Source organism: Monodelphis domestica, chromosome 8 (genome assembly GCF_027887165.1).
Source record: "Monodelphis domestica isolate mMonDom1 chromosome 8, mMonDom1.pri, whole genome shotgun sequence".
NCBI lineage: Eukaryota > Metazoa > Chordata > Mammalia > Didelphimorphia > Didelphidae > Monodelphis > Monodelphis domestica.
This window is the reverse complement of record NC_077234.1, coordinates 71,174,002-71,191,559: the sequence shown is the minus strand read 5'-3', so window position 1 is coordinate 71,191,559 and position 17,558 is coordinate 71,174,002. Positions and strand designations below refer to the sequence as shown.

Sequence of the window (17,558 nt, the reverse complement as noted above, 5' to 3'; positions counted from 1 at the left end):
CTGGACCGGAGAGCCTGGAGTCGGGAAAGACTCGAGTTCAAAAGGGACCTCATCCGCCAGCTGCGTGGCCCTTGGCGAGTCACTTAACCCTGCTGGCCTTAGTTATCCCAATTGTAAAATGGGAATAATAACAGCACGTCCCCTCAGAGGTTTGCTGCAGGAATCAAAAGAACTTCCTTTTGTAGCGATTAGCAGCACAGTGTCTGGTACATAGGAGGCACTATAGAAATGCTCCTTCTCCCCATCTGCCCTTTTCTAAGAAGGGCAGCCCCGTTCCCAGCCTTGGTGCTATCTTCTGCTCTTCCCACTCCCTCCTCCCCGCTACAAGCGACGAATAGCCATGTCGGATCGATTCGATCTCCCTCTGTCCCCCCGAATTCAGCCTCCAACCACCTCTAGACCAGACTGTTGCAATAGTCTCCTATTTGGTGTTTGTCCCAGGCTCCACTTCCCTAGCCAAGCCAAGTGAATCTTAAAACACAGGCGCGGTTTGGCCGTGCCACTCCCCCAGCTCAAGAATATTCTGTAGCTACCTATCACCCACCGTTATGATAAAATCCCAAACTTTTCAGGTTGGTATATAAATCCTGTAAACCAGCCTCCAGCACCTTCCAAGTTTATTCCACATTTCTCCCTTTCACACATTTGGAATTCCAGGCAAACTGGCCTCCCAGTTCTTCTAGCAATTCAGCATTCCATCTCCCTTTTCCACTGTCACCCCACCCCCTGTTCAGAACCTCTTTCTTGGAGTCCTTAACCTTCTTAGAGGTCGAGCTCTTGCCAACTCCTACAAGAAGCCTCCTCTGATTCCTCAGTGTTGTTACTGCTTTCTCTCTTCTTAGACTATATATATTTACTTCTGGGTGTACCTGTTTCCTCCCAAAAGACGCAAATTCCTTTTTAAAGCCCACGGCTGCTTTATTCTGCCTTCATAATTCCAAGGACCTAGCAGAGTGCCCCAGGTGTCATAGTAGGGACTTTAATGCTTGTGGAAATCAATTAACCTCAGTTTAGGACAAAGAGATAGCAAGAGCTCCCTTCTTGATGAGGCACTCCAAGATGAGGGACCTCTGTGTGTGTGTGTGTGTGTGTGTGTGAGAGAGAGAGAGAGAGAGAGAGAGAGAGAGAGAGAGAGAGAGGGAGGGAGGGAGGGAGGGAGGGGAGGGGGAAGGAGAGAGGAGAAAGAGAAGGAGGGAGAGAGGGAGGGGGAGAGAGTGAGGAGAGAAAGAGAGAGGGAGGGAAGGCAGTAGAGGAGAGGAAGGAGAGAGAAGGAAGGAGGGAGAGGGGGAGAGAGAGGAGCGAGAGAGAAGGAAGGAGAGGAGAGGGAGGGAAGGAAGGAGAGGAGAGGGCCAGAGATAGAGAGGCTTATTTTTTTGCTGAAATTACCAACATTCTATCTATTCTCTAGTCATCACAGTAGCTCAAATGGGTAAAGCCCTTTAAGGTTTACAGAGTGAGTTTACACACATTTTTAAAAATTCAGTTCTTCCAGTCCTGTAAAGCAGAGAAGCAAATATATGTCACTGGATGGAGACAAATCAACTATTTGTCTAAAGTTAAATAAAAAGAATCAAATCACAGTAAAAACTCAACCCAAAACAATATTCAAGCTCTTAGGTAACTGGAACCTGGGAACACTATTGGCTCCCTTCCTTGGGATCTCTCTCAACTCTCCTCCCCCTATCTGATCAAACAGCTCCCCTGAGTATTGAGTGGTCTCTTATTCCCTAGATGGACCGCTCCTCTTCTTTCAATGGCTTTCCCCTTTCTGCAGCCAGAAAATGGGTTGTTATAGGTTAAGGAATGGAATTGGAATCCTGAAATTCCAAGAAAATCCCAGCCATCTCTGAAATGACAAAAAGTCAGCCAACATTATGGAGATATTGAGACCAGAATCAGGAAAAGCCTCTGACACATGTTGACTGTGACTTTGGCCAAGTCACTTCCTCTCTAAGGTCATGTATTTCAGAGAAGGTACCAACTACATTGGTAAGAAGGAATTTCTTCCTCTAATTGTTCTTTATAGCAGTCCAATCAGATGCTCAGTCCCTTGACCAAAGCACTTCCCTTGTTAATACCCAATAACCCTGAGCAAAATCTTTGTAATCTATTTCTTTACAGAAACCTCTGTCTCAGCAATGGCTCTAATTTCCCTATTAGTCTCCCAGACACATCAGGACAAGCCACCAGGGTGATTGATTAGGGAAGAGAAGATGTGAGTTACAGTGCCTTGGAACCTTCAGGAGAAAGGAGGGCAAAGAATGTGGGCCCAGAATTTTGAGTTACACAGTTCAGGAATCTCCCCACCTCTGGCCCCCAGTTACTTCTGCTGGCACCTTGTACAGAACATCCTGGAGCATCTGGAGCAGTGCAAGAATGAGGGAAGAGAAGGTGTGTGGGTCCCTAGCACTTGCAGGGTGAGGTAGCTAATCCCATTTCTTTACTGGCCCTTGATCAGGATGTCGCTGCTATCCAGATTTCATAGTTTCATAGACAAAGAACTAGAAAGGACATTAGTCATCTGGTCCAAGTCATCTCTGGACAGAAAGCCCCTCTTCAGCAGTCCTGACAAGTGAATGGCAAGTCTCTGCTTGAATCCCTGTGAGGATGGAGAACTCTCTACTTGTAACCTGCCCATTTAATGGATGAATGTCATATCTCTTGCTTTATTTCCTGGGTGACCCCACGGACAGACTGTCCACCTCTAAAGGTGTGTGTGTGTGTGTGTGTGTGTGTGTGTGTGTGTGTGTGTGTGTGTGTGTGTTAGAGAGAGAGAGAGTCCTGGATTTGGAGTCAAAAGATCTGAGTATGATTTCTGGCACTGCTGCTAATGAGGTCTTCTCAGCTTTGATTCTACTCCTCTATTTATCTGCGTGACCAGGAAGATCAAGAGATACCTAATCCTGGGCACATCAATAGTTGCCCCGACTGTGTGTGTGTGTGTGTGTGTGTGTGTGTGCACGTGCGCGCGCGCGCGCGCGCACACACACACACACACACACACACACACACACACACACACACACACGGCACCTTGGAGCCATCTTCCTTGCTCTCCCCTACAAATCTCCCTCACCCTCATACCCATACCAGACGGCTTCATCCAAGGCAAATGCCCCTTCCACTCCCATCCCCAAGATAGCTCCTGGAGCAAATGGCTCAGCAGAGCCCCTTGGCCCTCTTTACTCTAAGGGCAAGGCCCAGAAGAAGCTCCCCAGAAAGCAAAGGGTTCCCTAAGATACAAACAATCTAGGAAAGCTAGCTGGTGCATTGATTAGGGTGCAGAGCCTGGAATCAGGAAGACCCAAGTTCAAATGTGACCTCAGACATTTACTAGCTGTGTGGCCCTGAGCAAGTCACAGAAACCTCAGTTTGCCTCAGTTTCCTCATCTGTCAAATGGGTTGGAGAAGGAAACAACAAACCACTCCAGTGTCTGTACTAAGAAAACTCTAAAAGGGGTCACAAAGAATTGGCCGAGACTGTTCAAAGAACTGAATAATAAGAAATAGTTCACGGGGCAGTGACCTATGGTGACTGGAACCAATGGCTTCGGGACTCAGCCTCCCAGATTCTGAGAACAGGACAGTGGTTATTGTCAACTCTGGTGTGTCATGTAAATGGGAGTTATTATTACTCTATGACCCTCTTTGATTATTATTATATGAACAAATGTTCCTGGCTAGTTAACAGCATTTTGGCTATTTCCTGGGGGCTCCCTGCTGGGGAATAGTGTAGTATCACATAACTTGTATTATTTTTGATGAATTTTATTCTTTTTCCATATTTTGCTTTCCTCCAGCCCCTCTCCTACCCATTGAGAAGGCAAGGAATTGGATCTCCACTCTTGGAATATAGATAGAATTTAAATAAAAGAAATAGAATATTAGAAATCTATATTTAAATAACATTGTAAATTTAATATTTAAATTCTTACCTTCTATTTTAGAATCGATACTAGGCCTTGGTTCCTAGGCAGAAGAGAGGTTAGGACTAGGAAATGAGGATTGACTTGCCTAAAGTCACACAGCTAGGGAAGTGTCTGTGGCTAGATTTGAACTCAGAATCTCCCCTCACTGAGTAACCTAACTGGCTGGCCATATTTTAAGTCATTAAAATGAAGAAGATGGCTGGGGAGGGGGGGGGGGGGGGTCAAGTTTGACAGGGTCTCTGTCTTCCTGTAAAGAAGTTGGATAAGATTTCAATTCCAAACCCACATCTTTTGCATTTCTGGGCAGACTAGGACCGAAAAAATGTAGGTTCTAATCTCAGCCATTAAATCTAATTGAGCAAAGTGCCCTTGGGCCAATCTGGGCCTCAGTTTTCTTTGGGGGAAAATGAGAATAATTACCAGTGGGGTAGGAGGAATGGGCTTGGCTAAGGAGGAGAGCTCCACTTACAGAAAAAAGAAAGTTTTCCCTAACAGTAAGATTATCTTCAGTATTTTGTTTTGTGGAAACTACGGAACCACCAGTTAAATTCCGCCTCTAAACTCAGCCAGGGAGTGGCTTTACCTCCCTAGAAGAGGGAGGGAGCGTGAATCTGGAGGCCAGGTTACTCGGAAGTCATCGCCCCTTTAAGGGGGAACCTTGAAACCGCGCCCGGGTTCCATGTTTGTATCCGCCTCGCGGGGAGGAAACTCCATGTTGTAACAAAGTTTCCTCCGTGCCCCCTCCCTCCCCCCCCGTTTTTTCTCCCTCCCCCCGGAGCCTCCCCCCTCCTCCTTATTTCCTGGGGATCCCTTCCTCCCTCCATTTCCCCTCCCCCCCCGCGCCCCCATTCCGGCCCGAGCTGGGGGGGGGGCCGGGCGCCGGGGGCAGAGTCCGGCCCGAGCCCGCCTGGCCCCATGGACAGCTCGGCCGTCATCACTCAGATTAGCAAGGAAGAGGCGCTGAGCCCGCTGCGGGGGAAAGGTAGCTGGGACGGCGGGGCTGGGGGAGGGGAGGGGGTGCAGGGCTGGAGGAGAGTGGGCTGGGGAAGAGGGGGACGCACGCGCCGGATGGACGGAGAACGCCGGGGGGCCGGTGGCTCGCTTTCCCTCCTCGTCCCGTCTCTCCCGGACGATCTCAAAGCCCACTAGAGCGCTTGGAGAGAGGAGTTTGAACTGCCAACTCTGGGGACACAGGGTGGGGTTTCGTTCCTTGGGCGCTCTCTCTGAGGCACTGTGGGGAAACTGAGGCTGGCGGGGGAGAGGGGGGCGAAGGTGGAGGCTGCAAGATCTTCTTCCGCGGCACCCCACCCCCATCCCGGGAGTCTGGGAATAGGATCCTGGCGGTGGGGCCCTGGGAAGTAACGGGCTGCGTCTGGGGGATTGCTTATTTGGGGGCTGGGAGGGGGCGAATCGAGGCCACTCAGACTCCACCCCCTTCCAAGCCTGGTGTCAGTTTGGGGCGGTGGGGGGGGTGCTGTGGGTGCAAGGACTGAGGGGTGAACGAGTGTTGCTAACCTAAGAGTGACAGTGAATGGGCCGGGGTAGGGTAGGGTGGGGTGGGGTGGGGAGGGGAGCTACTCTGCCCCGCTCCTTCGCCCCCACTTCCTGGCAGCCCAGAAAAGGACAGCCACTCCTCAGGGCCACCCAGCCCAGCTCGGAGCAGATTGCAGAGCGCCCGGGCCAGGGATCAGGCGGAAACGGGGCACGGGGCTCCTCGCCGCACATTTGGGGCGTCGGGGCAGAGGCAGACGGGGCACAAGCCAGAGGAATGTCCCTGGTTCTCAACCCTCGCCCCACCCCCAGCCTGCCCCTGCTGGCCAGCCGGGCTCGGTCCAGAGCCCAGATGGAAATGAACTTGTTGTGCGCTGCCCTGCTGAACCCACCCAGGGGGCCCGAGGGCGAGGGGACAGGGACTGGGACAGAGCACAGGCTCCCTGGTGTCTGCTGCGCCGCCGCCGCCGCCGCCGAGCCCTCTCGGTGCCAGCTGGCAGCGCGGACCTTGAACCCTAATTTCCAGAGGGAGGAGGCAGAAGGCAGGCAGGAAGGGAGTGGGTGGGAGGCGATCCCTGGAGGAGATTCAGCGGGCCGCAGGGGCCCCTGGGTCCAGGGATCCGGTGCCAGGAAATACAGAACACACACGTGCATCTCGCTCTCTCTCTCTCTCTCTCTCTATATATATATATATATATATGTGTGTGTGTGTGTGTGTGTGTACGTCTGTCTGCCGGAGTATTTATAGCCCGCTTCACTGTAGAGCCCCGCTTCTGCCTGACTTACCCTGTGCAGTAAACGCTCAGGAGCACGCTCGCATGCCAGAGGTGGCTGTCGACTCCCTTAGCTGCGATAAGAATTAGGGCACCCCCCCCACCCCCAGGTGTTATGTGGCACCCATGGAATCTGTGCGGGTGTTAGTGAGTATTGTAGAGGTGTGCCAGGGCTTACAGATTATGAGCTCTAACATTGGAGATGCTTTAGTATTTCACACACAAACACGGCCTGTGCGGACATATGTAATACAGACCACGTTATTCTATATTATTAAATATGTCAGTTATTACCTTACATAGTATACACACAAACCTCCATGTGTATATAGAAGACATTTTCTAGATTATTCTCAACAGACGTCATTTTCCTATATCGTAGATAGTATTTATTTATCTTTTTACCTAGCCTATGCACATTTATAGATTATTACATATTATCTACTTGACGCATGATAGATATTTATATATCACGCAATGTAAACATGTGATCTATGATATTTCTGGATGGTTCTCTGTTATCCATTTGTGTGTTATCAGTAGAGAATGTTATTTATTATTTTACATATACACATGCACACACATATATATATATACTTTGTTCCTGCATCTGAGCTTTCAACCTGAACTTTTTGTTTCCAAATGGAGAGAAAGCCCCGCCTGGGATAGGGAAAAACATAACCAGAGATCTGGGTTCAAATCCTGGCACAGCCATTTGCCAACTGTTTGATCCTTGGGCAAATCATTCTTTAGCCCAGTTCCTTCAAGGGTCAAATTGAGACAGAGGGGCCATTGTCCCGAAGGTGGATTCTTGGAGCTGCCTGGGTTGGGGGTTTGTCTTTGCAGGATGAGGCTTCCTTGGGACAAACAAGGACTTTGTATTTTTCTCTCTTGGATTGGGTGATGGTGGAAGAGGTCAGTAGTAGAGAGCCATAGGAACCCATTTCTCATTTTGACACACAAGAGAAAGAGGGACATTCAGAGGGGAGCAGAGTAATGGGTAAAATGGATTCTATGCTTTAAAAAACTCTTTACTTTCTGTCCTAGCATTAAACCTAAGACAGAAGAGTGGCAAGGGCTAAGCAATGGAGGTTAAGTGACTTGTCCAGGGCCACACAGCTAGGAAGTGTCCAAGGTCAGATTTGAACCCAGGTCAAACTTTCTTGTAAATAAATATAGTCAGTCAAAAAAAAAAAAACCCAAAACTCCTTAGCAGGAACTGAAAAACAGCTCATTCTTCTAAGAGGCGGGGGACCTGGGTCACTGTTTGTCCTTCGAAGTGCTTGATGTCTCTCATAGTTCTCTTTTATGTTACTGGGGTCATCTTGTCAATTATTCAGACACTGCATTCATTCATACAAATCTAAAGTCTCTGCAGGCATCATTCTGCTTTTATTAAACCCTTCTCTTCTGTCTTAGGGTCAATACTCTGGACTGGTTCCAAGACAGAACAGCAGTGAGGGCTAGACAATGAGGACTGAGTGACTTGCCCAGGGTTCTAAAGGCACATTTGCACCCAGGACCTCCTGGCTCTCAGTCCACTAGGCTGCCTAGCATCCCCCAACAAGCATCATTTTTGAAGACGCCATCCAAGGGAGAGTTAGGCAGCTCAGCAGATAGAGAGCCAGGAGGTCCTGGGTGCAAATGTGCCTTTAGAACCCTGGGCAAGTCACTCAGTCCTCATTGTCTAGCCCTCACTGCTGTTCTGTCTTGGAACCAGTCCAGAGTATTGACCCTAAGACAGAAGGGAAGGGTTTAATAAAAGCCAGACAGTTCACCTCCTGGCCTGATTTCCTTTGACTGCCCTTAGGGAGTCCAGAGTTTGAGAGAGTCAGGGGAGCAGCCCCACGGTTGGTTGAGAGGCAGCCAGCTTAGACCAGGGCGATGCTTGCCTGGCCAGTGCCCCCTCCTTCCTGCAGCCCTCTCCAGGCTTCTGGCTGGGGATGTTCCTGCAGCCAGGGGTCTGCTGAGGGATGTGGAGAAAGGAGATGTCCCTTGGTGGGTGCCTCAATGCTCAGACCCTGTGGATTTGGTCTCCTGGTGCCTCAAGCTACCAGAACTTCGTGTGGCATATTTTAGATTCCTCAGAACAAAGATCTGTGCCTGGGAGAGCCCTCAGAGGTCACTGGACCTTTTTTACAGACGAGGAGACTCCCATGCAAGGAGAAGTTAAATGACTTCATCACAGTAGTAATAGGAGAGGTAGAACCTGGATTCCATCTCACACCCTCTCTGACTCTCACAATCACAGCTCATTCTGTGGTACCGGGCAGCCCTCCTCATCCCAGCTGGTTTGATGGGAGGGTCTTCCTCCCTGAGCTTCCCAGCCTAATGTGTTCAGCTCTTGGGAAAGGGTAGGTCTGACCATCGCTACCACCAGCCTCTTGAACCCTCTTTGGACCCCTCAGGTGATCAGCCGCCGCCGCCACCTTCAAAGAAACCCCGGGGCCGAAGAATCTTCCATTCCCTGTTTTGCTGCCTGTGTCATGATGACGCGGAACCTGTGGCCATTAACAATAATGCCCCGCTACTGGTGGAAGAAAATGGGACCGTTCCCAAGGTGAGTATGTTCAGCAGGGGCAGTGTAATTATTGTAATCACTATCACTAATTATTATTGATCATTCTTAATTGGTTATTGGTAATAACTAGCCATCATTAGCAACTAATGAGCAACATTATTAATTAATACATCATTTACATTTATATGGACTTTTAAGCATGCTTTCTTTCTTTTTAAATTCTTACCTTCTGTCTTAGAATCAATACTAAGTTTTGGCTCCAAAGCAGAAGAGCAGTAGGGGCTAGACAATTGGGATTAAGTGACGTACCCAGGGTCACTCAGCTAGGAAGTGTCTGAGGCCAGATTGGAATCCAGGACCTCCCAACTCCTATCTCTACTAGCTGCTGCCCCAAAGAGCAGTTATTATCCCTATTTTGCAGATGAGGAGACTGAGATGAAGAGAGATCCGATTTCTTGCCCAGTGTCCCATTAGAGCTGCCATTTTAACCTGGGCCTCTTGACCACAGTTGATCTTTCTACCACGTGAGGCTCTGAGTTAATCATTAGAGTAGTAACTCCCTGAACCCGAGGATTGCTTTCAACTTTTCCAAATGGTTTCATAGAATTCAGTTCAACTCCATAAACATGCAGCACCTCGTTTAACAGGGCAGAGTAGAGCATGGCTAAGAGGCCCGGCTTGGACACTACACAGGTGCATTTTGTTGGACCCTGCATGAGCTTTTTGGCCCGTAACCAGGACCTTGTTTCCAAAATAGGAAAATGATACTTATTCATCCCTTCCTAGCTGGCAGGAGTGGTTCAGAGGACCAAGGAAAAGGACAGAACTCCCCAATGAGGCAACTCCTTCTTCCATTGCCATCTGGTCCCTTCCAGATAATCTTAGAGAGTCTCCCAAGGTCCTGTGATTCACTCACCAGGACCATCAGCCATGATGTGCCAGAGGAGGGCATTAGAGTCCAGGTCTTCCAACTGCAGGCAGTTAGGTGGTGAGATGGATGAGAGAATCAGGAAGACCCGAGTTCAAATCTGATGTCAGCTCATTGCTAGCTTAGTGACCCTGGACAAGTTCCTTAACCCTGTGCTTCCCTTTCCTCATCTGTCAAATGAGCTGGAGGAAAAAATGTCAAACGGCACCACAATCTTTGCCAAGAAAACCCCACATGGGTTTTGGTTTTAGATAAGAATTCTCTCACATCAATGACCAATATAGAAATATGATTTGACTGATATCAAGAACAAATGACCATCTCTTACTATCTCTGAGAGGGCTGGGAGACCATTTGGATTTTATATTTTTGGGAAACATATTAAAAATTGTTATTGCATGTAATTGGGGAAAATAAACTATTTTAAAATTTAAAAAAATTTTTAAAGATTCATAAAGAAAAAAGAAAAGTAAACCCAAATGAGGCTATGAGGAGTTGGACCAAAAAAAAGTGAAAAATTAAATCTAATTTTTTTTAAACCCTTGCCTTTAGTCTTAGAATCAATGCTGTGTATTGGTTCTAAGGTGGAAGAGTGGTAAGAGCTAGGCAAAGGGGATTAAGTGACTGGCCCAGGGTCACACAGCTGGGAAGTGTCTGTGGCCAGATTTGAACCCAGACCTTCTGTCTCTGGGCATGGCTCTCAATCCCCTGAGCTACCCAGCTGCCCCCTAAATTTAATTAAATTTTTAAAAAAGAGTTGGATGTGACTGAATGACATCTTGCATGTTCCTGGAAGGTCAGCGTTCTGCTGTGCCCAAATTGCCACCTTGTGAAAGTCAAATAAAGTTGTATATGTAATATCAAAGACCTCCAAGGGCTCTATGAATGCATTATTATTATTATTATTATTATTATTATTATTATTATTCACACTGAGGATGCAGGAATTTTCTCATCTCAGCCTCCCAGAAGTCCTGAAAGATGAGCTAGAGGAGATAAATGTGCCTTTTACAGATGAGGAGACTGAGGACAGGTGAAATCCTCTGCTTCCAGATCCTAGGGAGTATCAGAGCCAAGACCAGAACACAGGGCTTCCCATGGACTCCCATCCTATCCTGGGACCCTTTGCACTGAGCTGGCTTGGGGGTGGGCGGCTGGGGAAATGTTCCTTAGGAAGGAGGAATTGAGGCCAAGAAAAAGCTGTTTGTGGGACATCGAGTTGGTCGGGCGTTGTTCCTGTTATCTCTTGGTGGCCCTCCATCCTATTGTCCCCTCTCTGACCCCCTTTGTCATCCCCACAGGCACCCGTTAAATACCTGCTTCCTGAGGCCAAAGCCCAGGACTTGGGCAAAATCTGTGTGGTCATCGACCTGGATGAGACGTTGGTGCATAGTTCATTTAAGGTTGGATTCTGACCCTGGGGACCCTCCCCCCCACCTTCTCAGGTCTTGGGGTTGGCACTCCTTGTTCCTCCCTCTCCTTCTGCCATTCTCTAAGGGAAGGACTGGAGCCTGGACACTCGTCCACAGCCCTTTTGTGTCTCCCACAGCCCGTGAGCAATGCAGACTTCATCATCCCTGTGGAGATTGATGGAATGGTTCACCAGGTGAGTGAGTGGATGGCAGAGGGCCGTGGGGTTGGGCCATGGGCAAGAGCGGGAAGGGGTGAAGATGACTAGAAGGGAAGGGAAGAGCCTGCTTCACTCGGGTTTCCTTTGAGTCTCTGAGGCTGCTAGAATCCAACAAGAACTGACCTCCCCTATCCTAGAGTCCCTGAAAGTTAGAGCTGGAAGAGGCCCCTTCGGCATGATTAGGTCGGGTGGGGGCTCTTAACTTGGGTCCAGAAACCTGGGGCTTTTTGCTGTTTTCCTCACTTCATATCAGTATAATTGATAATCCTTGTAATCCTTTGAATTTCATTTAATGCATTTAAAATCTCGTTTCTGAGAAAAAGTCAGTAAACTTCCCATATGCAATAAAGCTTAGAATACTTGATCTGGTCCAACCCTTTCATTTGATAGATTGTGAAGTTGATCCCCAGAGAGGGGAGGGAAGTGACTTGCCCAAGGTCAAACAGCTAATTAGTTAGTTTGTGTCTCACTCCATTGAGAGAACTGTGGTGCCTTCTGATTATTTCCATATTCCCTTAGCCCTCTGCCCTCCTACCTCTCGCCTCACCCTGTGGCCGGGACCCGTTTCAAGTAATCCAGGATAGGCTGTTTTCTCTTCAGCCTGTTCTCCATTACTTGGTTCGGGGGCCGGTACCTAGCATCGCTTGGGGTGAGGAGGGGCCCTAGGGTACCCTGTCCCCCTGTCCTACCTATAGACTTTTCCCCTAGCAATCTGAGTGTGACCCAATGCTCAGTCCTCCTATGAGAAAGGTAGGGTCAGGGCAGCAGTCATGGTGGCCAGGGTGGGTGTGGGGAATTGGAGAGTCCCATCCCTAGACCTTTGGATCAGCTAGTGTTTCTGGGCTTCTCCACCTTCACTTCCCATTTCCTCTCCATGGGGGTGGCTGGCAAGTCCTCCCCTCCTCAGCCAGGCCAGTCCCTCACTGACCCTACCCCCAGGTCTATGTGCTGAAACGGCCCCATGTGGACGAGTTCCTGCAGCGGATGGGGGAGTTGTTTGAGTGTGTGCTTTTCACAGCCAGCCTGGCCAAGGTGAGCCCCTGCCTTCTTACTCATCCTCCCTTCTCCCAGTGCTGTAGGAAAGCCTCTTGGAAGAACCCTATTCCTTCTCTCCACTTCCTTTTTCCACAAGCTGGGTTGGAGACTTAAGACTTTCCTCCTCTGATGTGTTTCCTTGAGAATCCCCATCACTCCTCCCCACCAATTAGGCCAAGGTGAAGATGCCACCCTTCTAGAGATGACCTTGGGGAAGTCTTGACATCCCTTTTGATCCCTACCAGAACAATAATAATAATAACCATGACATCCCCTTCAAGCCCTACAACAGCAACAACAATAACCAAGACATCCCCATTAATCTCTACCAAAATAGTAATAATAATAATAACCAAGACATCCCCATCAGTCCCTACCAGAACAATAATAATTGTAAAAAGGAATTCTTTATTCCTTTTCTCTAATTTAAAGGGGGACCTGGAGGTCCTCTTACCATAGAGATCTGTAGGGATTAACCAGCCCACAGTGAAAAGAAATAGAAACCAGAGAAACCGGAAGTGAGGTAAGAAGGGGTTATAAAAGGGGACCAGCATCAGTTGATCAAGGGAGAAGTTATTTGCTAATAGGTGCTGGCAGTTGTGGGGAAGTTGGCTGCTGGAGTGTGTTGGGTTGGTGGTTGGTATTTAGTTGCTGGAGAGGCTGAGCTTACTGAGAAGGCTTTAGCCTTTAGAGGGCTTTTTGCTTTTGGTTTGGGCTGTTAGGTTTTTTTTTCTTTCTTGAACTTTTTGGGAGATGGCTGGTCTTCATTGACAGACCTAATTGGGGTTGGATTAAGCACTGATTGGGTTGGTTTTCATTGGGCTGGATTGGGTTGGAACTTTGTGGGGTGGTTGTTATTAGCAGCAGTTATAGACAGTTATAAGTAGATTATAGGCAGTTTTAGATAATACTTATAGGTAATCATAGACAGTTATAGGATAACTAGTTTAGTTTTTAGGAAAATTTCTCTACCTCTTTCCTATATTTCCCTCCTTTAATATATTCATTTTACTATCTCTATTTTAATCAAACTAAATTGTTAATTGTTAGAAACTGCTAGACACTTTCTTTTCTCTGGCTTAAAGGGATAATATTACAATTCTACTATATTCTCACTAAACTTAAGTTATTAAAAGCTGCTCTTTTACTTTTGTCAAACCCCTAATTTAACCCTTACATAATGAAGACATCTCCATCAATCCGTACCAGAACAACAACAATAATAATAAACAAGACATCTCTATCAATCCCTACAGAAACAATAATAATAACTATAACATCCCCTTCAAGACCTACGACAACAATAACCAAGACATCCTCATCAGTCCCTACCAAAACAATAATAATAACCAAGACATCCTCTTCAGTCCCTACCATAATGATAAAAATAACCATGACATCCCCTTCAAGCCCTATCAGAATGATAATATTGACAATAAATAACCAACCATAATAATAATAATAATTTAACAACAATAGTAGTAGTAATAGTAATACCATTTATGTAGTATTGTAAGGTTTGTAAAGGGCTTTATGTACAATATTTCATTTGATCCTTCCAATTACCCTGTGAGATGGGTTTTATTATTGAAGTGACCTGGCCAGGGTCACACAGTTAGTTATGTCGGAGGCTGGGGCTTCCCTGTTCCCCTTGGCACACCACACATTATAGTACCTATTCCTCCCCACCCCCACCCCCAATAGTATGCAGACCCTGTTGCTGACTTGTTGGACAAGTGGGGGTCATTTCGAGCTCGGCTCTTCCGAGAGTCCTGTGTCTTCCACCGAGGGAACTATGTCAAGGATCTGAGCCGCCTGGGTCGGGACCTTCGGAGAGTACTCATCCTGGACAATTCTCCTGCCTCCTATGTCTTCCATCCAGACAATGCTGTGAGTAGGAAGAGTAGCTGGGAGGGAAGGGAAGGAGATCAGACTCCTGGAGTTTGGACCTGGCCAGGGGAGTGGGTCGATGTTGGGACCAAGGTTTCAGAGTCTAGAAGAGTGGTGAAGAGAGGTGAAGGGATCTCCCAGCTCTGGACAGATCATCTCCAGGCTGGAGACAGGGTGGCGGGGGGCTGTCAGCCTGTGGGACAGTAACTGGGCTGTAGCTTTGACTGTCTGCCTGTGGCCTCCATCATTCCCCTTCTCAGGTACCCGTGGCCTCGTGGTTTGACAATATGGGCGACACAGAACTTCAGGACCTCCTTCCTTTCTTTGAACGGCTCAGCCGTGTCGATGACATCTACTCGGTGCTCAAACAGCAGAGGACTGAGAGCTAGTGAGGTGGGGGGCTGGTGCCCCGCCTGGTCTCCCAGCTTGGGTCGAAGAGCCAGGTCTGGCCAGGCATGCATCCACCCCACCCCTGACCCTCCACTTCAGCACTCTGGAAGCCAGCTCTCTTCTTCACACTTGAACTTCCAGTCACCATCTTCCTTTTTTCTTTTAAAGAAACAAATCCGATTTTAAAATTCAGTGCCATGGGGAAGGACTCTGTCCCCTTTCCACCAGCAGCCAGCCCAGCTCACCTCCGCAGACCCAGAATGGAAGGAGTGGATGAGGGGGAATTGGAGAGATAAAGGGGCAGCAAGAAAGACTGGAGGTGGCCTCGGGCTTCAGGCTTTCCCGCTCTGGCTGACTCCCTCTGCATCTGGCTGGGTCCTTTAGCGCCAAGCATCAGTGCCTTAGATGCCCTTCTGCCTCAGAAATGGAACTTTGGAGGGGGCTTAAGGTTCAAGGAGAGGACTCTCAACCTCTCTGTTCCTCCCTTCCAGTGTTGCCAAGTTTCTCTGCTGCCAAATCTGGGGACCCTTCTTAGGGTGGTAGGGAAGGGCAGAAGAGGGGGGTTGTCCGTGTTTCAGCTTTCTGGGACACAGTGCCTCACCCCCACTTAACTCCCGCTCCCACCTCCACCCCAGCCTGGCCTCCCTCAGGAGGCAAGGTCGGATGCTAAGTGCCTTGTTCAGAGAGCCCCTCCTCCCTAGAGGTTGGAGGTGCAAGGATGCCCCCAAAGGAGGTTTCTTCCCAAAAACAGTCCAGTTGAGAAGGTAGGAGAAGTTTGGCTTAATATCCCTCCCTTCCAGCTCCCACACCTATCCTCTGAAATGGAGTCTTTCCTCTTACAATTAGTGCCTCTTAAGAAGGGGAGGGTGACTGTTACAGGTGGGGACACTGAGGCATGGCAAAGAAAAGTCTACTGCTCTAGACCTGCATAGGACCCATGAATACTGCCCTTGACCCCTAGGGTCTGTAGGGGATGGGCTAGGGGACAAATGAGGGAAGCCCCTCAGTAATGTAACCTTCTCAGTCTTGGGGGGGCCTCAATGCCCCCCCAGCAATTTCTGCCTTCCTTGTACCATTATCCCTACACAAACACATGCGTGCACACACACACATACACACACATACACACAAACCCTTTTCATCACATCTGCCTTAACCATTAATGTCCCGGGCCAAATGTGCAACCATTTGGGTGTGACTAGCCCTTTCAGTCCCCAAATGGGGTCTGGGGGAGGGGAGGAGGAGGGGCTGGGGACCAGGGCTCCCAGCCCCCATTGTGCCATATAAATATGTATATGTGTATATAGATTTTTAGAGGAAAGGGGCAGGGATGCTGAAAGGGTGGGAAGACACTCCTTGTCCCTCTTTGGGGCCCAAGACCTGAGGGGGAAGGAGGGTGGGATGGGAAAGGATTTTTACATTTTTTAAACTCTTATTTTCTGAAAGGAGCAAGTGAACCTAGGGGATGCCAGTTCCTCAGTCCCTTGCTTCACTGCTGCTTCAGCCCCACCAGTCCTGGAGCTATCTGGTGTGCCCGTAGTTTCCCCATATTCCCTGGTGGTTAATTTGGCTTAAGGATTTGGTTGCAATGCCCGAGTCAGGTGGAGCTGAGGGGCTCTGGGACCTCCTGTCCCCTCCAAGCATCCCCATCTTAAAATAGAGGTGGGAGGTGGAGGGTACAGTCCATGCCTCAACTCAGTGCCTGTTCCGGTCTTTCCACTCTCCATCCTACCCCCTGCTTTGGGTCTGGTTTAAGGTGACTCATGGGAGACCCCCTTACACCCAGGGGTGATTTCTTCCCCCTGCAGACTCCAGGTCCCAACATTATGCCACAGGCTTATTAGGAAGTAAAGAGTTCTGGTGGCCAAGCCAAGCTCTTTTGGTTTGATTTGGCCTTTTTTCCTAGTGCCAACCCAAGCCACACAGTCCTTCTCCCCTACTCCTCCATGTTCGCTCATTGGGGGACAGCTCCCAGGAAACTAGAGCCTGGGTCCCCTCTTTTCCACCCTCATCCCCTGGTTCTAAGGTGCCCTGAAGGTTGGCCCTGTGACCCTTTCCATTGCCTAATTATTGGAATCCCAGTGCCAAGAGGGAGTCAGGGAGGTACTACATATCAGAGTATTATTCTTAAATCAAACAAGGAGCTAGGGTGGGATTGGGGAATAGTGGGCAGGGTTGGTGTAAGACAAAGCTCCGTATAAGTGCCTTTTGTGGGACCCTGGTCTGATAGGAGTCCCTCCGGTGATAAAGAGAAAACCAGACCCCTCCCAATCAATATCTGCGTTTGTGTGTTTTTTTGGTGGGGAAAGGCCCTGGCCATGGGATTCTGTGTGTGAGATCGACTGGGTGTCCGAAGCTTGTGTCTACTACTGGGTATTTCTTCGGCTGTGTGAGGGTGCAGGCTGGCCTCTTTAAAATTCACCCCCTCAATATCGCTCAACCCTTCTGCCCTGCAAGGAAACCTGGGATTCCTCTAACCCAGGAAGACATTCATGGTAGAACTTTTGGGATGAACTAAATAAGATGAAATCAACAAGGGCTTCATGGGAAGTCTTAAACTTGGGACAGAGCAATTTTGGAAGTATCTGATGGACAAGACAAGATGGATAGAAAGCAGCTTGTCTGAATCTGGGGCATCCAGCAGACCCCAGGCTCAATGGGATTCAACTGTTCAAATAGCCACCAGAGGATGGGAGGTCAGATTTGCAAAGTGCATACAGATGCTCACTATTGTTCCCATCATCCCCCTGTGCTGTCATGGTCAGGCCAGATCTGGGGCACAGAGGATGGAGAAACATGGGGCTATTTAACAGAAAAGGAAGAGAGAGGGACGTGAGTGTCATCTTCACATTCTTTAAAGGCTGTCCTGAGAAGGGCTAAGCCTGGTTCTGTTTGCCTCCTGAAGGTCTCTGGGTTATTGGGTGGGATGGTCAAAAGGCCAGTGGAAACTTGATGATGGGAAAAACTCAAC

The 17,558-nt window shown here is 48.6% G+C and overlaps 1 protein-coding gene and 1 non-coding gene across 3 annotated transcripts; both read left to right on the top strand.

The window, feature by feature from the left end:
• The first annotated feature begins 4,594 nt into the window (after positions 1-4,594).
• On the top strand, positions 4,595-16,862 carry CTDSP1 (CTD small phosphatase 1). 2 transcript variants are annotated; one of them, XM_056808000.1, is made up of 7 exons: positions 4,595-4,911; positions 8,602-8,753; positions 10,944-11,045; positions 11,192-11,248; positions 12,212-12,304; positions 14,012-14,197; positions 14,458-16,862. In XM_056808000.1, exons 1-7 carry the CDS (start codon positions 4,845-4,847, stop codon positions 14,584-14,586), a joined length of 786 nt encoding a protein of 261 aa, XP_056663978.1. In that variant the 5' UTR covers positions 4,595-4,844; the 3' UTR covers positions 14,587-16,862. The 2 variants fall into 2 exon arrangements, with proteins under 2 accessions (XP_056663978.1, XP_056663979.1); XM_056808001.1 differs by lacking the exon at positions 12,212-12,304 and having other exon boundaries at positions 4,626-4,911.
• Positions 11,834-11,901, top strand: MIR26-2 (microRNA mir-26-2). The gene has a single exon (NR_034965.1). It is a non-coding gene; the product is annotated as a microRNA mir-26-2 (primary transcript).
• Positions 16,863-17,558: the final 696 nt, after the last annotated feature.